The following is a 19,238-nucleotide window of genomic DNA, read 5'->3' on the forward strand; positions in this document are numbered from 1 at the left end:
GGCGGAGATGGCGTCCGGAAGACCTTTCGGGAACAAGATGGCGGCATGGAGTGCATGTTGTGGGGGCGGGGCAAGATGGCGGCATCCGTGGAGTGCATGTTGTGGGGGCGGGGCAAGATGGAGGCGCCCATGGTGCACACGCTGTGGGGGAGGGGCAAGATGGAGGCGCCATGGTGCGCACGTTGTGGGGGTGGGGCAAGATGGCAGTGCCCATGGGCCGCACGTGGACCTGGGGGGAGAAGATGGCGGTGCCCACTGGCTGCACGTGGCCCCGGGAGGAGAAGATGGCGCCGCCCATTGTGTGGTCGGCTGGGGGGAGGGGGCAATTGCGGGCGTGATTGCGGGCGCGATAGCGGCGACTGCGCGGGCCTGGCACACAGCTGCAAAGTGGCCCTTCTTACAGCAGGATTTTCAAGTGGCGGTGCGGGATGGGCAGCGTTGGCGGGGGTGCTTCTCCTGGCCGCAGAAGTAGCAGTGGGGACCCCCAGGGTGTGTGGCGTGGCGGGCGGCGCAGACATATTGATTAGGAGGGGTCCCAGCCGGGGGGGGTCGTTTGCGGGGTCCAGGAGGGGCACGAGGGGTAGTCTGCGCGGCGAGCGGGGTAGGCCTGGACGTTTCAAGATGCGGCCGTCATGGAGAGCTCTAAAGCTTTTGGCTCTGTTAGGTCGAGCGTGGCCCCTTCCAGCTGTCGTTGTCGGATGGAGTCTGGCGCAATCCCCATTACGAATGCGTAACGCATGAGGAGATTGGAATGTTCAGTGGCCGTGATGGCCTGACAGTCACAGTCCCGTACGAGTGGGATAAGAGCCCGCCAGAAGTCTTCGATCGACTCACCAGGTAGTTGTACGCGAGTGGCGAGTACGTGCCTTGTGAAGAGCGTGTTTGCCTTCTGAGCGTAGTTCTCTTTTAGGAATGCCATTGCTTCCGTCTAACTTGGGGCGTCTTGGATCAACGGGAACACGCTGGAGCTCAACCTGGAGTATAGAACTTGGATCTTCTGAGCTTCTGTCGGAGCGGGGTCTCAGCGTTGATGTAGGTCTCAAAACAAGCCAGCCAGTGATTAAAGTCCTTTCTGGCGTCTGGCGAGTGTGGATCCAGCTGCAGGCAATCTGGTTTGATCCTGATGTCCATATTGTAGAAAAATCTGACTGTAATAAATTGTTGCACGATCAAGTGCATGAAAGACTCAGATTGGTACAACTGTGGCTTTATTACAGTCAGATGCGTGGCCTCCTGCTGCAGCTGGCGAAATGGCTGATCAGGTGGAGGTCACGCATATTTATACGGCTCCTTGTGGGCGGAGCTAGCCGGCAGGGGCTACCGGCAAACCTGTAGTGCAGGTCCTACCTTACATCCCCTAATACAGGTGCACACAGTGGATCACCACAGGCGGCACCGTAGCACAGTGGTCAACACTGTTGCTTCACAGCTCCAGGGTCCCAGATTTGATTCCCGGCTTGGGTGACTGTCTGTGCAGAGTCTGCACATTCTCCCTGTGTCTGCGTGGGTCTCCTCCGGGTGCTCTGGTTTCCTCCCACAGTCCAAAGATGTGTAGACTGGCCATGCGAAATTGCCCTTCGTGTCCAAAAAGGTTAGGTGGGATTACTGGGTTACTTGGATAGGGTGCAGATGTGGGCTTAAGTAGGGTGCTCTTCCCAAGTGGCTGGGGTCACTGGGATCACGGATTCCCGGCTGGATCACTGTGTGTGGAGTCTGCACGTCCTCCCCGTGTGTGCGTGGGTTTCCTCCGGATGCTCCGGTTTCCTCCCACAGTCCAAAGATGTGCGGGTTAGGTGGATTGGCCATGCTAAATTGCCCGTAGTGCAAGGTTAATGGGGGGATTGTTGGGTTACGGGTATAGGGTGGATAAGTGGGTTTAAGTAGGGTGATCATTGCTCGGCACAACATCGAGGGCCGAAGGGCCTGTTCTGTGCTGTACTGTTCTATGTTCTATGTTCTAAGTGCCGATGCAGACTTGATGGGCCGAATGGCCTCATTCTGCACTGTAAATTTATGGTTCTCTCAATACATAAAAAGCTCTACCACCCGATTCCTGGGGAACAGCCACTACATTATTTCTTAGTGTCTGAAATACAACTGTTCACCATTTCTGATGCTGACCCAATGTTCTATCCATGTTACCACTGTCCTTTTAATCCCACAGGCTTTAATGCTGCAAACACATTTATGATGTTGTACTTTGTTAAACATTTTCCGAAGTCTACATAGACGACATCAACCATACAACCCCCATCAGCTTTCTCCGTCACCTCATCAAAGTCAGGTAGTCAATCATGGTGGGCCTTTAACAAATCCAAACAGACTTTCATTTATAAGCCCATACCTTTCTAAATGGCAACTAATTGTGTCTCAGATTATAATGGGGAAGTTTACCTGCAAAGGAGGGGCGGAGGTGGGGGTTGGGGCAGTCTCGTGTCCCTGTGTGCGGGGGATTGGGGAGTTAAACATGAGAAAGGTGTCGGTGGGTGAGAAAAGCAACCCTGCCCTACTGGCTCCTCGATCTAACTAGTATGCATTTCACAGTGCCCAGGAAACATTTGTGGTCAGTGATTATCATATGCAAAGTAGCAGACCATTGAAGATTTAGCCCTGAAATCTTTAGCTGCCAGTGTGTGGGGGTTTTCTGGGCTGCTTGAAATTGGCCAGGTCAACAAGGTGGGAGTGCATCAGGGATTTAAGTAAGAGTGAGCAGGTTGGGTCCTGCACTGACCGGAGTTCAGAAGAATTAAAAGTGACTTGAATGAAACAAGAAGATTCTAAGAGGGCTCCTCCATTCTAAGATGTTTCCCCTTGTAGAGGAATCTAGAAGTAGGGGACATAGTTCAGAATAAGGGATCACGCATTTAAGATGAAGATGAGGAGAAATGAGAAGAGTTGTTAATCTTGGGAATTCTTTACCCCAGAGAGCAGCTGAGGCTGTCATTGGATGTGGTCAAGGTTGAGGTAGACAGGAGGTTCAACTACAGGAGAGTTAAGGGTCAGGTAGTGGAATTGAGGCCATGATCAGATCAACCATTAACACAGTGAATGGTGGAGAGGTCTGAAGGTGAGGGAGCGAGGGTGGCTGGTGAAATGGCCCACTACTGCTCCTATTTCTTATGATCTTATGTGTTTTCAATTACTTTAATATGTGGAGTATAATGAAATGTCCCTAATGGGTGCTGCCTTTGTTTCCAATGGCCATTCTCTAAGAATGTCCTTGCTTGGGGGTGATTTACAAAGCATGCTTCCTTTTTGTGGGAGAATCTAGAATTGGGGCTCACAATTTCAAAGTAAGATGAGGAGAATTTTTTCCTCTCAGAGAGCTGTGAGGCGGAATTCTCCGTCCCACTGCACCCGTTACCTGGTGTGGCGTGCCCCCGCCGGCAGGGGGGGATGCTCATTCCTGGCAGCCGGCCAATAGGGTTTCCCATTGTGGGCAGCCCCTACTCTGTCGGGAAATTCCCGGGCGTGAGTGCGCTGCCGGCGAAGTGGAGGATCCTGACGACAGCGAATCCGGACTGTGATCGTTGGAACTCAGTTCCTCAAATGGAGGACGGAGCAGAGCCTTTGAGGATTTGAAACGCAGAGCTCAATCGATACATGGTTAAAGAGGGGGTCAAAGGTTGCGGGAGGGGGTAGGCGGGAATGTGGGGTTGAGGTTGCAAACAGACCGGCCATGGGCTGGAATTCTCCATCTCTTGGGATTCTCTGTTCCCGCTGGCAATGCACCCAATCCCCCCCCCCCCCCTCCACCCCCACGCCCACGGGGTGGCTTTATTGGAAAATCCCATTGACAAGCGGTGTGAGGAAAGGCCCCCGCCACTAGCGAATGGCTGCGCCGCAGCCGGGGAACCCACGGCGGGCGGGAATCCCGCCCACGATCTTGCCGAATGGTGGAGCAGACTCGAAGGGCCGAATGGTCTACCTCTGCTTCTATCCCTCCTGGTCTGATGGCCCAGTGGCTTGCCCCTACACCGAATCCGGATGTTCTCAGTCTACGATATAATTCATACACCGCTTTTGTTTTTGCAATGATTGTTCCCATGGGGCTCCTTGAAGCAATAATCTTGGTCTTGTGACAGGCGGGGGACAGTTTTAATCAAGGAGTCACAAGAGGAAACATTTGCCAATCGGCCAGGGTGGCTGGGGAGTAGGGAGAGGAGAGGGGGTGGGGGGAAGCTGGCAGCACACACAAGGCAACCCGAGAGGTGAAGGGAGGAGATCTGACCGAGACAGTGAGGCGCGCACTGGCTTCGCTGATATAACATTATGCTCCACACACTGGACAGCTCTGTGTCTCAGTCAATACCGTTCACAGGAACCGACAGAGGCAGCGAGTGGAGTAGGTGGAGGGACTGAGTCTCTCTCTCTCTGTGCCCCAGTGTACTCCAGCTTAACAAGGGGGCAGCAGGCAGATTGGAAAGAAGGACAGGTAAGGGGAATGAGGGGTACCTGCATTAATGTTACATTCCAGCCAAGTGACAGGGGAGGAAATCTCTAATCATAATTCGCAGCGGGAAAGTGTTGGTGTGTGTGAGAATTAAGAAGTCAAACCCGTTCAAAGCAAAAATGCAAAGTTGATCGTCTCCTTCGGTGCAAAGACGGTAACTTGGTGGGGCGTGCACCGGTTTTATTATTCTGAACAGCCCACCGTGTCTGATTGGAATTTGCAAGGAGTAAGGTGCAGATTCCGGCAGGAGGTGTGTACAGGATGAATGGAAATGTGGGTGTGAAAGCGGAGAGATGGAGATGAGGATGTGAAAGGGGAGAGATGGAGATGAGGATGTGAAAGCGGAGAGATGGAAATGAGGATGTGAAAGCGGAGAGATGGAAATGTGGATGTGAAAGCGGAGAGATGGAAATGTGGATGTGAAAGGGGAGAGGTGGAAATGTGGATGTGAAAGGGGAGAGATGGAAATGTGGATGTGAAAGGGGAGAGATGGAGACGTGGATGTGAAAGGGGAGAGATGGAAATGTGGATGTGAAAGCGGAGAGCTGAAAATGTGGGTGTGAAAGGGGAGAGATGGAAATGTGGATGTGAAAGGGGAGAGATGGAAATGTGGATGTGAAAGCGGAGAGCTGAAAATGTGGATGTGAAAGGGGAGAGATGGAAATGTGGATGTGAAAGGTGAGAGATGGAAACGTGGATGTGAAAGGGGAGAGATGGAGATGTGGATGTGAAAGGGGAGAGATGGAAATGTGGATGTGAAAGAGGAGAGATGGAAATGTGGATGTGAAAGGGGACAGATGGAAATGTGATAGGGGAGAGATGGAAATGTGGATGTGAAAGGGGAGAGATGGAAATGTGGATGTGAAAGGGGAGAGATTGAGATGTGGATGTTAAAGGGGAGAGATGGAGATGTGGATGTTAAAGGGGAGAGATGGAAATGTGGATGTGATAGGGGAGAGATGGAGATGTGGATGTGAAAGGGAAAAGATGGAGATGTGCATATGAAAGTGGAGAGATGGAAATGTGGATGTGAAAGCGGAGAGATGGAGATGTGGATGTTAAAGGAGAGAGATGGAGATGTGGATGTTAAAGGGGAGAGATGGAAATGTGGATGTGAAAGCGGAGAGATGGAGATGTGGATGTGAAAGGGCGAGATGGAGATGTGGATGTGAAAGGGGAGAGATGGAAATGTGGATGTGAAAGGGGAGAGATGGAGATGTGGATGTGAAAGGGGAGAGATAGAAATGTGGATGTGAAAGCGGAGAGATGGAAATGTGGATGTGAAAGGGGAGAGATGGAGATGTGGATGTGAAAGGGGAGAGATGGAAATGTGGATGTGAATGGGGAGAGATGGAAATGTGGATGTGAAAGCGGAGAGATGGAAATGTGGATGTGAAAGGGGAGAGATGGAAGTGTGGATGTCAAAGGGGAGAGATGGAAATGTGGATGTGAAAGGGGAGAGATAGAAATGTGGATGTGAAAGGGGAGAGATGGAAATGTGGATGTGAAAGGGGAGAGATAGAAATGTGGATGTGAAAGGGGAGAGCTGGAAATGTTGATGTGAAAGCGGAGAGATGGGAATGTGGATGTGAATGGGGAGAGATGGAAATGTGGATGTGAAAGGGGAGAGATAGAAATGTGGATGTGAAAGGGGAGAGCTGGAAATGTTGATGTGAAAGCGGAGAGATGGGAATGTGGATGTGAAAGGGGAGAGATGGAAATGTGGATGTGAAAGGGGAGAGATGGAGATGTGGATGTGAAAGGGGAGAGATGGAAATGTGGATGTGAAAGGGGAGAGATGGAGATGTCGATGTGAAAGGGGAGAGATGGAAATGTGGATGTGAAAGGGGAGAGATGGAAATGTGGATGTGAATGGGGAGAGATGGAAATGTGGATGTGAAAGCGGAGAGATGGAAATGTGGATGTGAAAGGGGAGAGATGGAGATGCGGATGTGAAGGGGGAGAGATGGAAATGTGGATGTGAAAGGGGAGAGATGGAAATGCGGATGTGAAAGGGGAGAGATGGAAATGTGGATGTGAAAGGGGAGAGATGGAAATGTGGATGTGAATGGGGAGAGATGGAAATGTGGATGTGAAAGCGGAGAGATGGAAATGTGGATGTGAAAGGGGAGGGCTGGAAATGTTGATGTGAAAGCGGAGAGATGGGAATGTGGATGTGAAAGGGGAGAGATGGCAATGCGGATGTGAAAGGGGAGAGATGGAGATGTGGATGCGAAAGGGGAGAGTTGGAAATGTGGATGTGAAAGGGGAGAGATGGAAATGTGGATGTGAAAGGGGAGAGATGGAGATGTGGATGCGAAAGGGGAGAGTTGGAAATGTGGATGTGAAAGGGGAGAGATGGAGATGTGGATGTGATGGAAATGTGAATGTGAAAGGGGAGAGATGGAGATGTGGATGTGAAAGCGGAGAGCTGGAAATGTGGATGTGAAAGCGGAGAGATGGAAATGTGGATGTGAAAGCGGAGAGATGGAAATATGGATGTGAAAGCGGAGAGCTGGAAATGTGGATGTGAAAGGGGAGAGATGGAAGTCTGGATGTGAAAGGGGAGAGATGGAAATCTGGATGTGAAAGGGGAGAGATGGAAATCTGGATGTGAAAGGGGAGAGTTGGAAATGTGGATGTGAAAGCGGAGAGATGGAGATGTGGATGTGAAGGGAGAGAGATGGAGATGTGGATGTGAAAGAGGAGAGATGGAAATGTGTATGTGAAAGGGGAGAGATGGAAATGTGGATGAGAAAGGGGAGAGATGGAAATGTGGATGTGAAAGGGAAAAGATGGAGATGTGGATGTGAAAGGGGAGAGATGGAGATGTGGATGTGAAAGCGGAGAGATGGAGATGTGGATGTGAAAGGGGAGAGATGGAAGTGTGGATGTGAAAGCGGAGAGATGGAAATGTGGATGTGAAAGCGGAGAGATGGAAATGTGGATGTGAAAGGGGAGAGACGGAGATGTGGATCTGAAAGGGGAGAGATAGAAATGTGGATGTGAAAGGGAGAGATGAAGATGTGGATGTGAAAGGGGAGAGATGGAAATGTGGATGTGAAAGGGGAGAGCTGGAAATGTGGATGTGAAAGCGGGGAGATGGAAATGTGGATGTGAAAGAGGAAAGATGGAAATATGGATGTGAAAGGGGAGAGATGGAAATGTGGATGTGAAAGGGGAGAGATGGAGATGTGGATGTGAAAGGGGAGAGCTGGAAATGTGGATGTGAAAGGGGAGAGATTGAGATGAGGATGTGATGGAAATGTGGATGTGAAAGGGGAGAGATGGAGATGTGGATGTGAAAGCGGAGAGCTGGAAATGTGGATGTGAAAGCGGAGAGATGGAGATGTGGATGTGAAAGCGGAGAGATGGAAATATGGATGTGAAAGCGGAGAGCTGGAAATGTAGATGTGAAAGGGGAGAGATGGAAATGTGGATGTGAAAGGGGAGAGATGGAAATGTGGATGTGAAAGCGGAGAGATGGAGATGCGGATGTGAAGGGGGAGAGATGGAGATGTGGATGTGAAAGCGGAGAGATGGAAATGTGGATGTGAAAGGGGAGAGATGGAAATGTGGATGTGAAAGGGGAGAGATGGAAATGTGGATGTGAAAGGGAGATGTGGATGTAAATGGGGAAAGATGGAAATGTGGATGTGAAAGGGGAGAGATGGAAATGTGGATGTGAAAGGGGAGAGATTGAGATGTGGATGTTAAAGGGGAGAGATGGAGATGTGGATGTTAAAGGGGAGAGATGGAAATGTGGATGTGAAAGGGGAGAGATGGAAATGTGGATGTGAAAGGGGAGAGATGGAAATGTGGATGTGAATGGGGAGAGATGGAAATGTGGATGTGAAAGCGGAGAGATGGAAATGTGGATGTGAAAGGGGAGAGATGGAGATGCGGATGTGAAGGGGGAGAGATGGAAATGTGGATGTGAAAGGGGAGAGATGGAAATGCGGATGTGAAAGGGGAGAGATGGAAATGTGGATGTGAAAGGGGAGAGATGGAAATGTGGATGTGAATGGGGAGAGATGGAAATGTGGATGTGAAAGCGGAGAGATGGAAATGTGGATGTGAAAGGGGAGGGCTGGAAATGTTGATGTGAAAGCGGAGAGATGGGAATGTGGATGTGAAAGGGGAGAGATGGCAATGCGGATGTGAAAGCGGAGAGATGGAAATGTGGATGTGAAAGGGGAGAGATGGAGATGTGGATGTGAAAGGGGAGAGATGGAAATGTGGATGTGAAAGCGGAGAGATGGAAATGTGGATGTGAAAGGGGAGAGATGGAAATGTGGATGTGAAAGCGGAGAGATGGAGATGTGGATCTGAAAGCGGAGAGATGGAAATGTGGATGTGAAAGGGGAGAGATGGAAATGTGGATGTGAAAGGGGAGAGATGGAGATGTGGTTGTGAAAGGGGAGAGATGGAAATGTGGATGTGAAAGCGGAGAGATGGAAATGTGGATGTGAAAGGGGAGAGATGGAAATGTGGATGTGAAAGCGGAGAGATGGAGATGTGGATCTGAAAGCGGAGAGATGGCGATGTGTATGTGAAAGTGGGGAGGTGGAAATGTGGATGTGAAAGGGGAGAGATGGTAATGTGGATGTGAAAGAGGAGAGATGGAAATGTGGATGTGAAAGGGGAGAGATGGAGATGTGGATGTGAAAGCGGGGAGATGGAAATGTAGATGTGAAAGGGGAGAGATGGAAATGCGGATGTGAAAGAGGAGAGATGGAAATATGGATGTGAAAGGGGAGAGATGGAAATGTGGATGTGAAAGGGGAGAGATGGAGATGTGGATGTGAAAGGGGAGAGCTGGAAATGTGGATGTGAAAGGGGAGAGATTGAGATGAGGATGTGATGGAAATGTGGATGTGAAAGGGGAGAGATGGAGATGTGGATGTGAAAGCGGAGAGCTGGAAATGTGGATGTGAAAGCGGAGAGATGGAGATGTGGATGTGAAAGCGGAGAGATGGAAATATGGATGTGAAAGCGGAGAGCTGGAAATGTAGATGTGAAAGGGGAGAGATGGAAATGTGGATGTGAAAGGGGAGAGATGGAAATGTGGATGTGAAAGCGGAGAGATGGAGATGCGGATGTGAAGGGGGAGAGATGGAGATGTGGATGTGAAAGCGGAGAGATGGAAATGTGGATGTGAAAGGGGAGAGATGGAAATGTGGATGTGAAAGGGGAGAGATGGAAATGTGGATGTGAAAGGGAGATGTGGATGTGAATGGGGAAAGATGGAAATGTGGATGTGAAAGGGGAGAGATGGAAATGTGGATGTGAAAGGGGAGAGATTGAGATGTGGATGTTAAAGGGGAGAGATGGAGATGTGGATGTTAAAGGGGAGAGATGGAAATGTGGATGTGAAAGGGGAGAGATGGAGATGTGGATGTGAAAGCGGAGAGATGGAAATGTGGATGTGAAAGGGGAGAGATGGAGATGTGGATGTGAAAGGGGAGAGATGGAAATATGGATGTGAAAGGGGAGAGATGGAAATGTGGATGTGAAAGGGGAGAGATGGAAATGTGGATGTGAAAGGGGAGAGATGGAGATGTGGATGTGAAAGGGGAGAGATGGAAATGTGGATGTGAAAGGGGAGAGATGGAAATGTGGATGTGAAAGCGGAGAGATGGAAATGTGGATGTGAAAGGGGAGAGATGGAAATGTGGATGTGAAAGCGGAGAGATGGAGATGTGGATGTGAAAGCGGAGAGATGGTGATGTGTATGTGAAAGTGGGGAGATGGAAATGTGGATGTGAAAGGGGAGAGATGGTAATGTGGATGTGAAAGCGGAGAGATGGAAATGTGGATGTGAAAGGGGAGAGATGGAGATGTGGATGTGAAAGCGGAGGGCTGGAAATGTGGACGTGAAAGGGGAGAGATGGAAATGTGGATGTGAAAGGGGAGAAATAGAAATGTGGATGTGAAAGGGGAGAGATGTAAATGTGGATGTGAAAGGGGAGAGACGGAGATGTGGATGTGAAAGGGGGAGCTGGAAATGTGGATGAGAAAGGGGAGAGATGAAAATGTGGATGTGAAAGGGGAGAGATGTAAATGTGGATGTGAAAGGGGAGAGACGGAGATGTGGATGTGAAAGGGGGAGCTGGAGATGTGGATGTGAAAGGGGAGAGATGGAAATTTGGATGTGAAAGGGGAGAGACGTAAATGTGGATGTGAAAGGGGAGAGATGGAAATGTGGATGTGAAAGGGGAGAGACGGAGATGTGAATGTGAAAGGGGAGAGATGGAGATGTGGATGTGAAAGGGGAGAGAGCGGGCAGGGAGAGCAGCCGCGTGGTTTGAGTCATTCTCTGTTCTGTCTTGTGCCAATAGATTTGCGGATTCATTGGACCCTTGGATCCTCGGCATGGAGCAGGAATCGCCAGGATTGCCAAACTGTGAAAGCAAACGGGAGAATGTGAGCACCGAGAATGTGATGCTGCAGGAATGGGGCAATCTCTCCTCTCAGTTTCAGGGCATCCAGCTCATTCAGTCCTTCAAGCCCCTCATCATCCCCTGCTACGCGCTGGTGGTCTTCATCGGCATCTTCGGCAACTACCTGTTAATCTACGTGATCTGCAAGACCAAGAAGATGCACAACATCACCAATTTCCTGCTGGGCAACCTGGCCTTCTCCGACATGCTGATGTGTGCCACCTGCGTGCCCTTCACCCTGGCTTATGTGTTCGAGCCCCGCGGCTGGATCTACGGCAGGTTCATGTGTTACTTTGTCTTCCTCATGCAGCCGGTCACCGTGTCCGTGTCTGTCTTCACCCTGACGGTCATCGCTCTGGATCGCTACCACGCCACCGTGCACCCTCTCAAACGCAGGCTGACCATCCCGGCCTGTGCCTACCTGCTGGCTGCCATCTGGCTGCTGGCCTGCCTGCTGGCAGCCCCGGCTCTGGGGCACACCTACCACGTGGAGTTCCTCCAGCAGGGCTTGACCATCTGCGAGGAGTTCTGGACGGGCTTGGAGAAGCCCAGGCTGGCGTACGCCTACAGCACCCTGCTGGCCACCTACCTGCTGCCTTTCTCGGTCATCTCCCTGTCCTACCTGCGCATCTCGGTCAAGCTGAAGAACCGCGTGGTGCCCGGCAACATCACCCAGAGCCAGGTCGAGTGGGACCGGGCCAGGCGGAGGAAGACCTTCCGCCTGCTGGTGCTGGTGGTGGCCGTATTCGGAGTGTGCTGGCTGCCCCTCCACCTCTTCAACGTGATCAAGGACATCGACATCGACCTGATCGACAAGCGGTACTTCAACCTCATCCAGCTGCTGTGCCACTGGGTGGCTATGAGCTCCACCTGTTACAACGCCTTCATCTATGCCTGGCTGCACGACAGCTTCCGAGGGCAGCTCAAGAAGATGTTCACCTGGAGGAGCCAGAAGGTGGCCCCCGGCGCTCACTGTGTCATAACCAGTGTGGTTTTGTAAAATCCAGCCAGAGCTTCGAGTCAAAACAATATCAAATCCAAACACTGTCTCCAAATACTGACTGGAATCATACCAGACTTGTATACCGTGTAAGCATCGTCTGGAGGAAGACCTGGGGAAGGAAGGGTGCATGCGCCCAAATAGTTACAGGTTGAGATGCGGCTAATCAGACGCAATCCTGGGGCTCTGGGTACAGAAAAGCAAGCACAATGTTTGGAAACTTCTGCATTAGAGAAAATGCAGAAAGGATTGGAAGGAAATGGTTGAAGGGTGAGGGACTGCAGGTATTTGGGCCGGTTGGGGAAGGGTTGTTCTCCTGAACGAGGAGGTTGAGGGAGGAGTTGGTACAGTGGTTCAAAATCGTGAGGGTACCGGACACGGGTTATGGGAAGGGAGGAGGGAGTCTTACCCGTTCGAAATCGAGGAATTCTCTCTCACTTCCCCTTCACACAACACTGGACAAGTTCTTTTGTTAGTGCCGCGCGAGGTACAGGCCCAACCGAGAATATAATTTGTCGTGAAATGTCTGTGAAATCTGCAACGACCAAACATTTTTGATATGTATTCTGAACTTACGGAGGCCAATGTCTCAACTGTATGCGGAAAAGATGCGGATTGTAGTTATCCACAGCTTCTGAACTGCATTGGTGTGTTAATGAATAGAAATCTACACTATCAGCTGCTGGGGAATGACACCAGTTCCTATTTCCTTGAGTCGGTGGGCCAGATGTGCCTCAGTAGGAGCTGCAGTGAGGGAGATGAATTCTGCCTTTCTCAATTGTCAATCAATTACATTTCCTGGCTGATCGGTGTTAGTTGCAAAGGCAACAGGTCTTCGTTCAGACTGTAGCCTGCCCTGTTCTCTACCACGACCTGCCTGACCGGGCACACAAATGAAGGCGATGTAAATATAATTCCGAATGATGGTAGGGTTAAAATGCGATGGAGAGCTATTCTCAGACATCCTTGACTAGCCCGGGGGTCGATCCACCCCCTTTCGCCCTCACCTCTCTACCAGCTCTTTTTAAAAGAGCGTGGTGGAACAGAGAAGGATGGTCACTGCCACATCTGTTATAGGCTGGCGGCTGAAACTGATTCCAATGTATCTGCCTCACCTCCCCCCCCCCCCCCCCCCCCACACACACACTGTAATTGACATTTGTACTTGAACTGACGAGCAACGCTGGCTGCAATGTCAACAGCGAAGATGAAAGATTAGTTTCATCTGTAAACTAAATAGAACATCAGTTTAAGCAGATCTCAAGTGGAGTGTACTGTGACAGCGCCTTCATCCCACTCGGAAGGCTGGGAGATTCGCTTTCCTATCGATCCCTGTATGAGAGGATTGTAGCCGCAATCAATTTCTTTCACGTTATTGATTCTCTTTCCCCCTCTGTTTTTTCGCCCCTCTGTTTTCATTCCCTTCCATCTTCGCCTTCTGGAATTAAATCGTTTCCCAAGCGACGCTACCGCCAAAGTTACGTTTACTTTGTCTGAAGGGATGCACCTGCCTGAATCGGTAACATACTGAGGTGAAACACTAAAACCACTGATCTGTGTGAGACCCTGGCTATTCAGGATTGCTCCTTACATTAATTATGTGACATGTATTTTTGTTTAAGGGGTGGCAGTTTTATTTTTCTTTCAGACCAACAGGGTAGATTTTCTAATCTGGTTTAGCACAGTGGGCTAAACATCTGGCTTGTAATGCAGAGAAGGCCAGCAGTGCGGGTTCAATTCCCGTAGCAGCCTCCCTGAACAGGCGCTGGAATGTGGCGACTAGGGGCTTTTCACAGTAACTTCATCGAACCCTACTTGTGACAATAAGCAATTATTATATTATTATTATTACATTTGCCCAACCATCAATTTGCTGACCTCATTTAATTTCATTTTCACGGTGTGCTCCAGCTTTCCTAAGATTTAGCCTGGCATTGGGTGCTGAACTGCCTCGTGAGCAAGAAAATGCATCAGGGGGCAGCTTTGAAATGCCAGGGGAATGTTTGAAGACAGCCATGGCCCAGTTGTCAGCGGACTCACCTCCAAGTCAGCAAGTTCAGAGTCTGAGATGAAAGCAAATTACTGCGGATGCTGGAATCTGAAACAAAAACAAAAAATACTGGAAAATCTCAGCAGGTCTGACAGCCTCTGTGGAGAGAGAAGGCAGCTAACCTTTCGAGTCTGGATGACTCATTTTGAGTCTAGATGACAGCTTTGACAAAGAGTCACCCAGACCCAAAACGTGAGCTCCCTTCCCACTCCACAGATGCTGCCAGACCAGTTCTGAGTCCACGCTCCGCGTCAGGACTTCAGCACAAAACTCCACGCTGATACTCCAGGACATCACTGAGGGAGTGCATCATTGTGAGAGCTGGGATTCTCCCTTTGGGAGACTAGCGGCTGGATACTCCGCCCCCGATGCCAAAATCGCATCCGGCTCCGGGATGGAGAATCCAGTCCCACGCATGGAATCGAGACCGGTGGCGGTTCCTCGATTCTCTGGCCCCTGAAAAGCGATGTACCCGGGAAATACGCCGCACCGCGTATCCCCCACCTGCGGCCATTGCCAGAGGTCTGCCCCGCTATTCTCCGCTCCCGACAGGCCGAAGTCGCGATGGCTTATTTCTAACATGGTCTCAGCCGTTTGAGAAACTCGCGAGATGGCTGAGGACTCAGTGGCCGCCATGGTCGGGGGCAGGCCAATTGGAGGCAGGGGGGGGGGGGCCTTATACAGCACCGGGCTAATTTTGGGCGGGTGATCTGGGTCCGGCGTGCAGCCGATCGGGGACACTATTTCCGCGGTCCAGCTCCATGGTCTGAGTCCGCCATGGAGCACTGAGCGGCCGCTGGAGGCGGTCACCGTGCGCATGCAGTCCAGTCAGGGGCAGGGAAAACATCACTCTTGTACACTCACCTGGGCAGTCACACTGCTTTCACACTCACATTCCTTTAGTTAGGGGTCTCTATGGGGGGGTTCCTTTAGTTAGGGGGTCTCTTGAGGGTTCCCTTTATTCAGCAAGTCTCTGTGAGTGAGGGGTCCCCCTATTCTGGGGGTCTGGGGGAGACCCCTATTCAGATTGTCCAGTGTGTGGTTGCCCAGGCGCACATGTTGCGTGGCCTCCTGTGGCTACCCGGGCCTCATACCCTGCCCATCCTCGTCCCCCTCTGCGTCCTCTGTGGCAGACAAGACCTCCACCACCTTCAGCATGTTGCCTCTGCGCTGCACGATGTTGTGGAGGATGCAGCAGGCCACCACAATGTGCAAGACTTTCCAGAGCAGTCCAGGCACCTGGACCGCATCTTCAGGATGCCAATGCACCGTTCAATCAAACTTCTGGTCGCAGCATAGATGGCGTTGCAGCTGGCCTCTGCATCAGTCTGTTGCCTCCAGATAGGCATCATCAGCCATGACCACAGTGGATAACCCCTGTTGCCCAGGAGCCAACCCCTCTCCCGGGGGGTGCTTTGAAGGTGTGCGGTACCATGGAGGGGGCCAGGGTGAAAGTGACATGTGCACTGCCCACGTATTGGGCGCATGCATGCATGATGTGCAGCTCATGGTCACACACCAACTGCATGTTCACGGAATGGTACCCCTTTGGGGCAGCATGGTAGCACAGTGGGTAGCACTGTGGCTTCACAGCGCCAGGGTCCCAAGTTCGGTTGCCCGCTGGGTCACTGTCTGTGAGGAGTCTGCACGTTCTCCCCATGTCTGTGTGGGTTTCCTCCGGGTGCTCCGGTTTCCTCCCACAGTCCAAAGATGTGCAGGTTAGGAGGATTGGCCATGATAAATTGCCCTTAGTGACCAAAAGGGTTAGGAGAGGTTTTTGGGTTACGAGGATGTGGGGGAAGTGAGGGCTTAGGTGGGTTGGTGCAGACTCGATGGGCCGAATGGCCTCCTTGTGCACTGTACATTCTATGTTGTTTGTTCTATGGTCTTTTGTCCATGAAGTGCACCCCCTCATGTGGATCACAGGAGGAGATGTGTCCCGTTGATCACCCCCTGGACCTGGGGCATCCTGGCGCTTGCGGCGAGCTCCGTGCCCGGGCAACCTACTGGACTCAGTCCATATTCAGGCTGATGTATTGCGCCACCCAGGCATGCAGGGCCTGCATTACAGCACGGAAGCACCTGTGCGATCCTCAACAGGTCCCCACTCAGCACCTGGAAGGACCCCGTGGCGTAAAGGTTCAGGGCCATGGTCACCTTGATGGCCACTGGGAACAGATGCCCTCTGCCATATGCGCCGGCCTCGATTTTTGTTTGACGCGCAATACCCCACCCAATCCCGATTCATGATTCCGGCGTCGCTGGATGGAGAATCCCACCCCTCATTTTTTGTTGGAAGCTATTTGCTAAGACCTTGAAAAAAAACCCTGAATGGAGTAGGCCTATAATTAGATACCGATTAACATACACACAGGGCCTACTGCCTGATTCAAGTAGCCACCAGGAATGCCTGAAATATTGCCCGATGTAAATTAGGGTTGGACATATTTCAGGAGTGTTTGGGCATATCGATCTTTTATGCCCTTATTTTATACAAGATGCAACTCCTCGTTCTAGAGTTCAGGTTTCTTTGATCAGGCTAAGGGGCATGTTGTCACTCTGTATGTACATCAGCAAAGCTTCAGCCACCTTGATATTAACATCTATAATTAATAACAAATCACTTCTGAATTCAGCTAGAAAAGTCACAATATATTGAAAAGACGCTGCATGTGGTGAACAGTGCAAGGTGAATATCTGAGCAAATAGGGCTCTTGAAATTGAGAGCACACGGGATCCTGTTTTTATGTGGAATGAAAAATATATCTGGGATTTCATAGCAAGGCTTTGTGAAAGGTTTCTGAATCAAAGCAGCAGCTGTTTTGAGCACACTCGGATTTAATCTTTAAGCTGTTTTTTATTCGATTTTTATCCCTTTTCTGAAAGAGACTCCTGGAGCTCAATGTGACACATTATGAGTTGCAATATGGTTATGGCTGCAATGAATAAAATTTCAGCCTGTAACTAGGTGCTTGTATAGTGTCATGAACTTTACAAAATAATTGGGCTTTTAAATTTAACTCAAAGTGAAACAAAGGATTCCGGATAAACACCTCAAATTGGAGACAAGCCCATGTGATCTGGTAGCCACGGGTAGAGAAGCTCGGACAGAAACATGAAGCAGTAACAGTTAGAAAATTGTGTAATTACTTTAAAATGTTTGGAGAATCTGTCAACTTTCTTTAATGTTTGAAAAGGACTTTTAAGAAGTATGCCCTATTGGGAGGATTACATCAACAGAACTCCATTTATGAGGGAGCTGCTGCCTACAGAAGCTCAGCAAAGTCTGAGAGGGAAAGGGATTGGAACTCTGCTGGGAAGATATCTGTCCGAAATGGATGCCATGAAAGTAGAGTGGACTGAAGACAACCCTTTGAGATAGTCTCTGTTGTGTCTGCTATTCCATTGTAATTTATCATTTGTACAGACTGTGACTCGCCTGTAAATTTATGTTTAATTTACATTTACTCTGACTCGTGTTCAAGTAAAAGTTACAAAAGGTGAAATATTATCCGGTAATTTCTGTGTGTATGTGTGGCGGGGTGGCGGAGGGAGGGGGTGGGGGGGGGGGAGAGAGGGGGGAGAGGGGATGGGGGCTTGTGGTCGCTCAATAAATGTGGTTATTTTGCTTTGCAGGTCCCCATGGAGGCAGTAACAATAGAAAATGTGACTGAGCCTTAAGAGTCAGTTTTCATTGTGTGCGTTTTGGTGAAGCTTTTCTGTATTAATATTGCATCATCTACTCCGAGATTACAGAACATTTCATCAGTCGCACTTGCAGTCTGCTGATGCTCAAGTCTTTTTTGAACAGGATTATGACGCTTGAAGAATTATGGCCCGGAGAGCAACTCTTCTCATTCATTCGCAGCGATTGTTGATCAGAATCTGGGGCGGGATTCTCCCACCCCCCGCCGGATAGGGGAAAATCCCGGCCCTGGGGCGAAATTTTCCCCTACCCGGCGGGGCGGGGGGTCCCGGCGTAGCGGAGTGGCGCCAACCACACCGGCGTCGGGCCTCCCCAAAGGTGCGGAATTCTCCCACCCGCAATTCTCCGCAACTTTAGGGCCCAAGCCCTCACATTGAGGGGCTAGGCCCGTGCCGGAGCGGTTGGCACCACACCGACTAGCGCCAAAACCGGCAACAACGGCCTTTGACACACGCCACCCGGCGTCGGGGCTGGCCGAAAGGCCTTCGCCGGTTCGCTGCCGCTGATGTCACCACCAGCACATGCACACTGGGGGATTCTCTTCCCCCTCCGCCATGTTGGAGGCCGTGGCGGCGGCGAAAGAAAAAGAGTGCCCACACAGCACTGGCCCGCCCGCCAATCGGTGTGCCCCGATCGCGGGGCTGGCCACCGTGGGGGCACCCCCCGGGGTCTGATCGCCCCGCGCCCCCCCCAGGACCCCGGGGGCCATTCTCCGAGGCGGGCGGCGGGATTGGCGGCACGCCGAATTTTTGCGGTTGGGAGAATTCTGGACATGGCGGGGGCAGGATTTTCGGTAGCCCCGGGTGATTCTCCGACCCTGCTGCGGGCGGAGAATTTCGCCCATTAAGTCAACCCAGGTTTCTTATTTTAAATTCAGATCATAGATTTTGCAACCAGTCACGCCCAGTTATGGGATATAACGCAAATGTGAACAATTAGAAAAATCGATTGCGATCTGTCATGCCAGATTTCTATCAAATTATACAGTCCAGATTTCTGGTTGTGTTTTGTGCCTTAGCTAGAAGTGACCATCAGTTTTGGATCATCAGTGTTAATAAAATTGTGCACAATAACTCTGATCTTTCTGGGCAGTTACGCCAACAGAGAACTCAGCCATCAGTCAATTCACAAAAATTGGTGTCTGGCAACCGACAGTACGATGTACTTGAAAGCTTTGCATTTATATGGCACACTTCACAACCGTCAGATATCCCAAAGCGTTTTACAGCCAATTTTATATTTTTGAAATTCATCACCTGCGCAAAGTAGGAAATGAGGCAGCCAATTTGTGCAAAACAAGCTCCCATTCGCAGCGATGTGATTAAATAGCAGATAAATCAACATCACTAAAATAATAGATTATTGATAAATATTGGCTGGGACACTAAGATAATAGGGGCGGCAAAACACAGTGGGTAGCACTGTGGCTTCACAGCTCCTGGGTCCCGGGTTCAATTCCGGACACGGGTCACTGTCAGTGCGGAGTCTGCACGTTCTTCCGGAGTCTGCGTGGGTTTCATCCGGGTGCTCCGGGTTCCTCCCACAGTCCAAAGATGTGCAGGTCAGATGGATTGACCATGGCTAAA

The 19,238-nt window shown here is 50.6% G+C and overlaps 1 protein-coding gene across 2 annotated transcripts; it reads left to right on the top strand.

Moving 5' to 3' along the window:
- Positions 1-4,250: 4,250 nt before the first annotated feature.
- LOC119950851 (prolactin-releasing peptide receptor-like) lies at positions 4,251-12,271 on the top strand. 2 transcript variants are annotated; one of them, XM_038773701.1, is made up of 2 exons: positions 4,251-4,435; positions 10,795-12,271. In XM_038773701.1, exon 2 carries the CDS (start codon positions 10,829-10,831, stop codon positions 11,894-11,896), a length of 1,068 nt encoding a protein of 355 aa, XP_038629629.1. In that variant the 5' UTR covers positions 4,251-4,435; positions 10,795-10,828; the 3' UTR covers positions 11,897-12,271. The 2 variants fall into 2 exon arrangements, with proteins under 2 accessions (XP_038629629.1, XP_038629630.1); XM_038773702.1 differs by lacking the exon at positions 4,251-4,435 and adding an exon at positions 4,600-4,703.
- The last annotated feature ends 6,967 nt before the right edge of the window (positions 12,272-19,238 follow it).

This window comes from Scyliorhinus canicula, chromosome 16 (genome assembly GCF_902713615.1).
Source record: "Scyliorhinus canicula chromosome 16, sScyCan1.1, whole genome shotgun sequence".
Lineage (NCBI taxonomy): Eukaryota > Metazoa > Chordata > Chondrichthyes > Carcharhiniformes > Scyliorhinidae > Scyliorhinus > Scyliorhinus canicula.

What these genes read in the sequence shown, in the direction of transcription:
- LOC119950851 (XM_038773701.1), top strand. Translation starts at nt 10,829, where the DNA reads ATGGAGCAGGAATCGCCAGGATTGCCAAACTGTGAAAGCAAACGGGAG.